At 38.3% G+C, this 12,017-nt stretch overlaps 2 protein-coding genes across 2 annotated transcripts in view; one reads left to right on the top strand and one right to left on the bottom strand.

The window, feature by feature from the left end:
• The window catches only part of OCIAD2 (OCIA domain containing 2), a 1,147,735-nt gene that overhangs the window by 101,026 nt on the left and 1,034,692 nt on the right, over nucleotides 1-12,017 (bottom strand). The gene's annotated exons all lie outside the window — the stretch shown is intronic.
• The window catches only part of CWH43 (cell wall biogenesis 43 C-terminal homolog), a 95,952-nt gene that overhangs the window by 9,520 nt on the left and 74,415 nt on the right, over nucleotides 1-12,017 (top strand). The window contains exons 6-8 of the mRNA XM_050790205.1: nucleotides 2,862-2,950; nucleotides 8,151-8,408; nucleotides 11,607-11,732. Of these exons, the coding sequence (XP_050646162.1) occupies nucleotides 2,862-2,950; nucleotides 8,151-8,408; nucleotides 11,607-11,732 (473 nt within the window). The remainder of the gene's footprint in view (nucleotides 1-2,861; nucleotides 2,951-8,150; nucleotides 8,409-11,606; nucleotides 11,733-12,017) is intronic.

Below are 12,017 nucleotides of genomic sequence, written 5' to 3'. Positions count from 1 at the left end.
CTCACCATTTTTTCATTCAGGCTATTACTGTTGTCTCCTAATTGTCTCTCTTTAGCGGAATCTTCTCCACATGGCTCCAGAATGATCTCTGTAAAATGCAAATCTGATTCCACCACTCCTTTACTTATAAGCTCTCAGCAGTTTGCCCCACAATACACAGGGAAAATACTGCCCCCAATTCTCCCACATGAGGCAGGATCTGGCCCCTCTACTTACCTTTCCAAATGCGTTCTAATCTTACCCTCCTGCTTCACCTGAGCCGAACCCACTTGCGGTTCTCTGGAAGTGCCAGACTGTTCCAGTCTCCCCACTGCCTGGGCTTGCTTTACTGTCTTGATGTCCTGGTAAGCCCTACTCCATTCAAAACCCAGCTCAAACATTTTCTTTGTGAATTCTTCTCTTATTATCACAGGGGATCCCTTCTTTATGCCACATACTATAATACTTTGAATCAATCAATTTTTGTATGTGTGTTATATATGTGTGTACACACATACACATATATATGTATCTGTTAGAAACTTTATTTTTCTGTATTACAGATTTTAAAAAACGTCTTTCTTCCTGTCCAGATACTAAGCCCCTTGAGGGCAGGGAATGGGAAAATGAATGAATATTGATTGCTTACTCTGTGTCAAGTACTGAACAAGGACGTTTGAAAATATTATTTCATTTAGAGTCTGTATCTTCCTCCATATCTGGGAGGAAGGCAGAGAAGAAAGAAAGGAACAAAAGGACAGAGGGGAAGGAAGAAGTTTATTCCTACGTGTTAAAGCTTAGTTTCCAGAGTTACTTGTGAAAACAAGCATATGTTTTGTGGCAGAGTAAAGGAAGAATTTTAATTGTAAATGGTGAGTCCTGGTAGCCAGGAGAAACTCACCATTCAACTCTGGGCCAATCATGTTACATCCCTGGCCTTGCTTTTCTCACAAGAAGAATGTAACTAAACTTCGGGGGAAACTTTCTCACATATATAAAATGAGGGTTTGCTTTTCAGACATTTCCTAATCCTGTATATTAGAGTGAGACATTGAAGATGGAAATGCAACTCACAAGACCAGCATTTCCCAAACTGTGCTGGTTTGGGAAGACACAGCGTCTTCCCTGTGAGATGCTGGTTTCTTGAGATATTAACGAGAAAAAGAAAATGCTTCTACATCAAATAGGTTGAGGAAATAGTGCATTTCAATCTTCCTTTCTTTGTACTTCACAATGCATATCAGCATATTAGAGACGTTTGGAGGTTTCCCAAAGTTATTTGAACATGGAATTATCCTTTAGAACATCTATTAATGCCTGACAGAGTAGGCGTGTTTCTCAGAACCAGCTTGAGAAATGTTGCGTTAGACCATCATCGCTCACCCTCATCATAGTAGGAATTGCTTTCTGAAATTCACCAGATTATACTTAAGGAAATGGGTCATAGGTATGTTTGATGGGGAAAAGGTGAGAGGGAGGCTCCGAAGGTGCTGAAAGGCCTTGGGAAACCAAAGGAGCAGTGTCATCTGTGGCCCTGGGAGGACAAGGGAGGACAAACTGTGTCTTGGTCACATGTTCTGGCTTCTCCTTAGCCCACGCCAACACTAGTGACCCCATCACTCTTAGTGTTCTGTAGCACTTTCTGCCTTCTGATACTCTTCATTATTATTAGGTCTCACTATTTTGTCCAGGCTGGTCTCAAACTCCTGACCTCAAACGATCCTCCCCCCTCTGCCTCCCAAAGTGCTGGTATTACCGTCATGAGTCGCTCTGCCTGGCCCTATCTGCATTATTTATTAATGGTGTTTATTATAAGTCTCCCCCACCGGAATGTGAGCTCTATGGGAGAAAGGGATCGTTGTTCATTGATGCATCCCAAACACCTAGAACAGAGCCTGGCACATGGTGGGCACTCAAAAATATTTGTTGTTGATTTGGCAGTAGAAAAATATCCACACTGTCCTTCATGGCCTCTTCTCACATCTGGTCTTCCGGAGCCCCAGAGTCATTCTTACACAGGTAGGAGCAGGTAGTAATATGGCTACGAGCCTCACCTCAGAGCCTGAGGACCATTTTAGTTTCTTAGTCCTATGTGGGCTACTGTGTTTGACCTCAAGCAGGTTACTTACGTGCTCTTTCCCCCAGTATTCTCCTCTGCAAAATGGGGATAATATTAGCATTTACCTTACAGGCGCATGAGAATTAAATGAATAATAATTACAGGGGAAAATCTTAAAATAGTGCCTAGTATATAGTGTATGTTATGTTTTTGAGCTTAATTTATGTGACAGCTACTTAAATGAGTCCTATGTTCTAGCTATTATTATTTCTGGGTTTCCTTCTAAAGTTTAGTTGAATTTCTTTTTTCCTCCTTTTGCAACTTTTTGCCAAAATAGCAAAATAATAAAATCATTTGTGGTTGTTTTAAAAGACACACAGCTATCAGTTATTTATCAAATTGACACTGGTTTTGGGAAGGCAGAGACTCTAGGCAAGAGCAGTATTGAGGTAGAGGAAAGAAAGAAAAAAAAGCAAACTAAATAGAAACCATTCCAATGAGCTTTTCTTTTTGTTCTTGGCAGAGTCATTTAAAATGTTACATGACCAACATGGACTGTACTTTAATAGTCTGAGAAAGCTTGGTTACTGCGCTTACATGATAAGTTGGCAGATATCATTGATCTCATGGCGGAGTTTTTATTCCTTCTCTGTTCTGAATGTGTATAATATTGGCTCCCAGTGGGCTCTCATGATCTCACCGGTTGTTCCACACACATTATTTCTTATATGTAACCAGAGGTGGGAGGTATATTTCTATTTTATATTCGGGACGATGAAATATTACTAACGTCACATGTCTTAGAGCATGTCCTTTTTCACAGAGGTGCAGTACTGCTGTGCTTGGCAAGTGGATTAATGCTTCCAGCTTGTTCGTGGTTTCGTGGTGCTGGTTTGATCTGGTGGGTTACAGGTATGTGGAATTTACCTGCAGATAGACCATCACTGAGCTTGGTTATCCAGTTTGTCTGCAAGCATGCACAACTCAACTGAAAGTAGATACAACCATATAAATATGTACTGTGGCCAGATGGGCTGTTGCAACCAGCAGCAGCAACTATAACGCAGATGTCACCAAGGTCACTGGTGACTACCTGCTCTGAATTCCTGCTTCCTCCTACTTCCGCCTCCCCTTCCTCCTGTGGCTGTGCTGCTTTCCTGGACTACACTGCCATAATACTACCTACTCTTAAAAATACATAAACAAGGCACATGTGTTAAGTAGCAGATTTATAAAAATTCTTGATTTTTAATTAAAAAATTTTTTATTTGTATAAATTTATGGGGTACAAGTGAGATTGATTGATTGATAACTTTTAAGTTCAGGGATACATGTGTAGGTTTGTTATATAAGTAAACTCATGCAATGGGGGTTTGTTGTACAGATTATTTTGTTACCCAGGTAAAAAGCCTAGTACCCGTTATTCTTCCTGATCTTCTCTCTCCTTCTACCCTTGTCTGGTAGACCCCAGTGTCTGTTGTTCCCCTCTTTGTGTCCATGTGTTCTCATCATTCAGCTCCCACTTAATGAGAACATGCAGCATTTGGTTTTCTGTTCCTGCATTAGTTTGCTAAGGATAATGGCCTCCAGCTCCATCCATGTTCCTGCAAAGGATATGATCTCATTCTTTTTTATGACTGCGTAGTATTCCATGGTATATATTACCACATTTTCTTTATCCAGTTTACCATTGATGGGCATTTAGGTTGATTCCATGTCTTTGCTACTGTGAATAGCGCTGCAATGAACATATGCGTGCATGTGTCTTTATGGTAGAACAATTTATATTCCTTTGGGTACATACCCAGTAATGGGATTGCTAGGTCAAATGGTGATTCTGTTTTGGGGAATTGTCACACTGTTTTCCAAAATTGTTAGACTGATTTCCACTCTCACCAGCAGAGTATAGGTGCATAGATTGGGTAGTGGTCAAGTCAGAGTTCTTAGGCAGTCCCTCACCTGATGGATAGAGTGGACCCATTAATGGGTCCATTAATGGGTCCACCCATTAATGGACCCATTAATGCTATTCTCATGAATAGCAGATTTTACCTAGAAGATGAGGGCCGTGCATTGCCATGTTGCTAGTTGCCAGACTTCTTTCACTCTTCAAGATTCCTTGCTTTTCTGTGTTTCAAAAATGCCCTTTAGAATTCCATGATGAAGCTCCATTTCCCTTTCTCCTTTACATGTAACAGGCCCAGCCTTCCACCCAGTTTTAGGGTCCATGTCTGCTTACTCTAAGACCTGACCCATCTTTTCCCAGTTACACCCTTTAAGACCCCAGAAGTATCAGTGAAGACAATCATGTTTTGGGCTGCCCTCTTCCCTCTCCCCTAGTCTTTGTGAAGAGGAGGGAGCATTGTACTTATTTTCCTATAACAGAATTATGCCAGCCCTCCTCCTTTCCCTTAAAAGGCAGTATTTAATGATTATAGTCAGGTTTTCTGACTCTAAGTAAAAAAACCACTTTATTATATAGCAAATACTATATTTGGTTTATATAGCAAATACTATATTTGGTTTGAGATGTTGTTAATACATATTGATTAAGCTGGTGATTCAGAGTGGTACACTAGATGCTGTGTTTGAGAGACTATATCAGTAATAGAAGACTTAGGATGACAACATAACAAGTGAATTTCTGTACATCATAAGCGCCATCACATTTGTCTGGAAATGTATGTGTAATCCAGATACATGGCTAAATCGATGAGGTTAGCCAGGTCCTCTTCCTCCTGGAGCTATGTGAACACACTGTTGCAGTCTTGTTGAGCTGTTTGTACTTGCTTGTGTAGTTTTTGATAGGCATTGTATTTGGAGCCTGTGGAGGTTTGTGTGTATGTGGGAGTAATCTTTTTTCTCATCACAGGGTTTATTTGTGAGATTCCTCAGGGAAAGAGCCAGGAAAATTTGTCAATGCTGAGTTTGCATTGAGCATATACAGAAGCTTCTTAATCTGCATATAAGTTGGAAAAGGAAAAAGAAATGCATTGAACATTTGTTCAGCATTTATATCATGCCTTTTCTCATAAAGTATAAGCAAAGTGCTTATTGGGCAGGTAGTTAACAGCTTCATTTTAACCTTAAGAACACAGAGAAATAGATTGTTAGTTAAAGAACAGAAAAGCTGTGAACCTATCGTGTTATACTTATTTCCCCAGACAAGTAAGGTCATATCCTTGAGAGTCAAACCTAATCTAGTTTCGCTGTCTCTCTGCAGTATTAAATAGTAGCTTTAAAGACTCTAAGAGAAGCAGATTTAAGGCTTCTAGAAGGCTGTTTGCAGTAGAAGAAAGCAGGGCCATAATTCACCAGCTTCATTTTCCTTTCTGATCACTTACTCACTTGCAATAAGTTGGAGCTCAAGCTTAATTATCTGGAGGTGGTGCCCACTTTTCACTGTGATTCATCTCTGGAAACCACACAATAAAGCAAGCTGTGGCCAAAGGAATCCTGTTTTCCCACTGTACAGTTTAAGTTGACAATCCAACTGGAGACTCAGCATGAAATTAATTATGGCAGTGACTGAACAATTTCATACAAGCAAAGATACAGGTGCTTTAAATGTTGATAGCAGTTAAATCAGTAAAGCCAGAGTTCTATTTTTAAAAAAGGCTAGATAGAGTAAACACATTGATAGGACCCCATTGTACTGTAGTGTTCAGATAATTTTACTACATGGAAAACTTGATTTATTGAAAACTTATATGTGAGTTATTATAACTGTTATTGAAATAGTTACCATTACTTCCACTTGATGTCTTTGATGTTGTACAGGTTTGGGGGAGATTATTGGAAAGGCTCAAACAAAAGCAGTTAAGGAATACAGTTAAGTGAAAAAGGTAAAGTGACTAACAGTGCGTATCGCATGCTACCATTGGTGTACAAAAAGGAAGGGAAATGCATGCACATATATATTTCTTTGTATGTGTAGAGTATCTCTGGAAGGATGCAAAGGTAAGTGCTTACACTGGATTGGTTGCCTTCACTAAGGGGAACTAATGGGTGACGGGACAGAAAGTCCCTTTTGTAGCATTTGAATTCCAATTTTGAATTTATAACCCACTTAAACAGTACAATTTTGGCAGATTTAAGATATAGAGCCCATTTTAAAATAGAAATAAAAATGGTAACAGTCAAGATAAATTTGAGAGATGTTTTCATTCTCTCTAGATAATTCTCTGTAGTAAGACAAAGAGAACAATATTATTCTAACGTCTTTAGATTAGAATATCAAATTCAGAATCATTCTTTTAAAAACAGTCATTGTAAGCCAGTAAGTAAGAAAAATTTAACCTCACTAATAGTCAAATAAGTGCAATTTAAAATGTCATAGCATTTTTGACTTTAATTTGGTAAAGATTTTTGGCATTATTACATATATTTGGTAAATTTTTACCAAATTAAAGATGAAATTTTGGCAGGATTTAAGAGGTGTTGAGACTTGGCAGGTTTTCTACAGGAAGTAAAGACAAGTATTAGGTTTCCTGAAAGTTGCTTTCAGGAAAGCAACTGGTCACAAGTCATGACCTTAAAATACTTATGCCCCTTAACATAAGAGTTGTGTTGCTAAGAATCTGTTTTAAGGAAATAATAGGTAATGTGGCAAGGGATCATTGACAAAAAAATATGTTCATCACACTGTTGTTTTAAAAACTTGACATGGGAAGCTTCATAAATGGCCAGCAATAGGAAAATACTCATATTGGGGTATATTTATCCAGTGAAGTATTATATGTACATTAAAATGTTTTAGAAAAAAATTATTTACACTAATAAATGTTCCTGATACAGTGTTTCATAAAAAGCAGCATATATAGTCTTTAATATGTGGTACAATTCCATTTATGTAAAAATACTTCTGTATATACACAGAAGATGACTTAGAAATACACAGAAATATTGGCTGTGGTCATCTCCATCTTAGTCAATCTTAAACTGCTTCTTTTCGGTTCTGTATTTTTAAAATTTCTAAAGCAAATAGGCATTACATTTGTTTTATTTTAAAATGAAATAATTCCATTGAGGATCTAGGTATTTGAAGATCTCCCTATGAAGTTAAACTCCATGGTTTGTAGAGGACCTTGGAATCTAGTTCTCATGCTCATCTGAGAGATGTTCTTTTTGAAGTGGGGAGAAATAGGCAGTTAGGCAGGTGGCATTGCCCTGTGATGGTGCAATGGAGTGTACTGAACTTATTGAGCTATGGGGCATTAAGATGCTGGCTGGAGCCACTTTCTGCTTCCCACTGCTTTCTGGAGTTCTTGGCCCAAGTAGTGAAGAGTCTGCTGTAGCTACCCTTGAAGGGTGGGTCCCAATTACACAACATGGATTGGAATGTTTCAAAAATGCCATATTTTCTATGGAAAGGGATTATATTGATGGTCCCAAGATGGAGTGGACCCTGCAGTGCTATTTCAAAGCTGATTTCACAAGAATTGGGGGAAAGGTTATGTGACCTCAGCATTGGCTCAATAAACTAACATTTACAGAGTGCCTGCTGTGGATCAGACAGAAAGCATAGCTACCGACACCTAGCAGGCTGTTGGGTGATGAATGAACTGATTGCAGAATTGCTCAAGCAGTGAACCTACGAATGCTACCTCTTCTCTTGGGGCTGTGTGGTTGGAAAAGTCAATGTACCTCTTGTAGGATAGGTGGTAGCATTAGATGGACAGAAATTCCTTTAGAAGCCCCTTAACAGAAGTGTTCTAGAAACCACACTCTACCTGTTTTCTAATATCCTGTATCTGATTGGTTAAATGTAATGGACATATTTTTGGTATTACAGATAATTTTAGTTTTTATTGCTGTTAGGATCTTAACAGCAACGACCTAAAAATGCCTTTTTCCCTCCTCCTGCCCTTTCTGAAGAAATAGCACTGAACTGAGATTTACTAGATCCACATTCTACCTCCAGTTGAGACAGTAACTGGCTGTGTGACATTGGGCAAATCACATTAACCTTGTCAGATCTTAGTTTTCTCATCTGTCTGGAGATTGGATCAGTATACCCCTAAGGTCTGTTCTGGTTCTAAAGGCTATAAATTGGTCATCCTCTAAGCTCAACTGCTTTCCTGTCTGATTCATTTCTCTCTCTCACAAACAGGAACAGCTTCAGCTGCGGGGCTCCTTTACCTGCACACGTGGGCAGCTGCTATGTCCGGCTGTGTCTTCGCCGTCTTTACTGCGTCCATGTGGCCTCAAGCACTTGGACACCTTATTAACTCAGGGACAAACCCTGGGAAAACCATGACCATTGCCATGATATTTTATCTTCTAGAAATATTTTTCTGTGCCTGGTGCACAGCTTTTAAGTTTGTCCCAGGAGGTGTCTATGCTAGAGAAAGATCAGATGTGCTTTTGGGTAAGTAAATTTGAAAGGTCTGGATTAAAATAATTGCTCAAAAATATCCTTATGGACTGACCAGGATTTAGCACCTTATGTAACTGGTGGAAGTAAACAGGATGATCTAGCTTTCTTAATAAAATAGACTCTCTTGATTAAAACATAAAACCTGGAGGGATGTCTAAATTATAAATTAAAAACAAATGTCTTAATTTACCAGCGCATTTGAGTAATACTTATTACTACAAAGGTCTTTTAAATTAATTAGTTGTGAAAAGATTCGGTCCATACTAAAGTGTAAACAATATAACACTTGTGTTATATGACGTGTTAGGAAAAGGTATGATCATGATACTCATGCTGCCACTTCAGTGGTTGGCTTGTAAATATACATGGGGATTGTGATTTTTTGGGGTTCCCCTGAATTTCATTTATGAATGTTTTTTTGAGATGAGGTCTTACTCTGTTTCCCAGGCTGTAGTGCAGTGGTGTGATCATAGCTCACTGTAACCTTGAGCTCCTGGCCTCAAGCGATCCTTCTACCTCTGCCTCCCAAGTAGTTGGGCCTACTAGGTGTGGGCCACCACACTCCACTAATTTAAAAAATTTTTGTAGAGACGGGGGTTTTGCTATGTTGCACAGGCTGTTCTTGAACTCCTGGCCTCAAGTGATCCTCCTGCCTTGGCTTCCCAAAGTGCTAAGATTACAGGTGTGAGCCACCACACCTAGACGCTATCATTTTTATTTAGTATATTTGTACCAAAAAATTCATATATCTTAGTGTAAATGATAAACCTCCAAATCATAGCACAAATATATTCACCATTTTAGTGGTTATGAATTTGCATACCAAAATTATAATTTCATAAACTTAGCTCAGTTTAATATTTTAAAAATTGATTCATATACCAAAATTATAATTTCATAAACTTAGTTCAATTTTAATATTTTAAAAATTGGCTTCTGGCAATAATAAAATTATTGGTGTATACCAGGCATACATAAATTGAATGTTGTGAATCATTTAGATTACATAATTTTAGCTTAAGTAACATGTCAAATTCTTCCACAAAATGTTTGAAAGATGAGGAGAAAAAAACATGTTAATAAGGGATAAACTCGTTCGTTTGTTCAGTTATTCATTAAGAACATTAACATGATTTCACTGGTTGTCTACATTTTGAAAAAAATATGATCATGTACCTTATGTTCCAGGAACAGTGCCAGATACTGAAGATTATTTTTTCACCTTTTTATCTGTATAAATTTGTGGGGTACAAGTGCAATTTTGTTACATGCATAGGTTGCATAGTGATTATGTCAGGACTTTTAAAGTATCTATCACCTTAACAGGGTACATTATACCCATTAATCAATTTCTCATCACTGCCCCCTTTCCCACCCTCTCATTCTTCTGGTCTACTTTATATACCATTCCCAGCTGCTGAAATATTAAAAACACCCACTGTCCTTGCCTACCTGGAGCTTTAGTTGAATGGGGGAAACACCATATATAAAACGAGACAAATACTTAAGAAATTACAGTTGTGCGAGTGCTACTCAGGAGAAGTGAAGGCTTCTATTTGGGTTCTGTTTTTTTCTTTTTCTTTTTCTGTTGCTCCAGCTGGAGTGCAGTGGTGCAGTCATAGCTGTGTATCCTTGAGCTCCCACCTCAACCTCCCAAGTAGCTGAGTCTCCAGGCACACACGACCATGCCTGGCTGATTGTTATTTTTTGTAGAGATGGGGTCTCACTTTGTTGCCCAGGCTGGTGTCGAACTCTTGGGCTTATGCAATTCTCCTGCCTTGGCCTCCCAAGGTGCTGGGATTACATCTACCTGAGTTCTGCTACAGTTCCCCCTGACAGATATCCAACTACTCTGTACATTTTCCCATATGCTTTTCTACCCCATGAGCTAGACATCTGTCAGGACAGGCTGGCTTGAAAGACATATTTTCAAATTACATGAAATATTTTTGAATTAACTTGGAGAATTTGGTATTTCTGGTAAATACTCAAGCTTTCATCTAATGAGAGAAATACATTGCTGTATTTCTTCTGTGGTAACCTTGGCTTTGTGAACTTTGTATTTCTTCTGATTTCTTTCAGGTGTGTGTACTCTCCCCTGCTTTGTTTTCTTGTCCAATGCCCTGCTTTTTTTCTTTTACAAGCTTGCTTAGGGATCTGCCATGAGAATAAAACAAATGAAAGTAAGAACTATTCCATGCATGAGTTTGTTTCTTTAGAATTTTATGAAAGATGAGTTTTTTTTTTTTTTTTAGTTTCTTCTCACTACTTATGGGATTGTAGAAACAGTGCATAATTACAACTTCATACAACTAAGAACTTTAAAGAAAAATAAGAGTGATGTTATTTGATGAGGCCACAAAAGCCAAGAAATATTAGTAATATTTAGAGTAGCTTTTAATACAACTGAGTAGAAAATAATCTTTATTATATCAGAATTTAGTTATAAATTTATTTTCTGGTTCCTCCTGCTGTTTCCTGGAAAATTGGATACCGCTGGTTTTGCTTAGCTTTTGACTTTCACTTGACGTTTCTTAAATGCCTTAATTTCTTAATTTCCATATGGCAGCATATCTCTGTTTCCATTTTTAGTGTGTATGGTTTTAGATGAAGTAAGTAAACTTTAAGTGTAAGCTAGTTTGTTGTGCATCCCAGTTTAGCTCTACTTTATTGTCTGGCCTGTTGGCACACTGTGAGTTCCGGCATGCATCCTCTGTGCGGCCTCTGTGGCTGGAGAACTCATTTCCTGGGGCAGAATTATTGCAACAAGCACTGCCATATTAAGAGCCTACATATGCTCCATTGTGATCCTCAACCTGGTGCACGGAAGCGCTCTTACTGCATCCCTATGGGAGCTCAGAAGATTTCACTGTCCCCTGCTCAATCAACAGTCAGTCAGCAACACCTTCAGCAACCTAACAACTAGGAAATACTCAAGAAATTCAAAGAAATATGCATCAGGAAAAGGCTGGGGTCCTCTCACTTAAAGCATGATTCCTAGAACCCTACCTGATATTTTCCAGTTATCAAAGGCACTACCAAAGTAATTGCTTAGGTTCTGAGATAAATTAAATCAGTACATGAATTTCCAGGGTATGTTCCTTTAAAAGAAATCTCAGCTGCTGGAATACAACATTGGAAGGATTTTTGGATCAGAGTATAACGTATTCTTTCTTTCCCTTATAACAGGGACAATCTTGTTAATTATTGGGCTGAATATGCTATTTGGTCCTAAGAAAAACCTTGACTTGCTTCTTCAAACAAAAAACAGTTCTAAAGTGCTTTTCAGAAAGAGTGAAAAATACATGAAACTTTGTAAGTATAGTTTTACATTCTTAAAAAATTAATTATATAAAATTCTAAATGTATGAAATTAAAGAGTATAATGGTCCCTCAGGTGTCCTTCATCCAGTTTCAGCAATTCTCAACATTTTGCCATGTTGTTAACGGCTATCTTCTCTACTTTTTTTAAAAAATTATACTTTAAGTTCTAGTGCACATGTGCACAATGGGCAGGTTTGTTACATAGGTATACATGTGCCATGTTGGTTTGCTGGGCCCATCAACCTCGTCATTTACATTAGGTATTTCTCCTAATGC

The sequence above is a fragment of the Macaca thibetana genome, chromosome 5, assembly GCF_024542745.1.
Source record: "Macaca thibetana thibetana isolate TM-01 chromosome 5, ASM2454274v1, whole genome shotgun sequence".
Lineage (NCBI taxonomy): Eukaryota > Metazoa > Chordata > Mammalia > Primates > Cercopithecidae > Macaca > Macaca thibetana.
The sequence above is the reverse complement of the archived record's forward strand: the minus strand, read 5'-3'. Positions and strand labels throughout refer to the sequence as shown.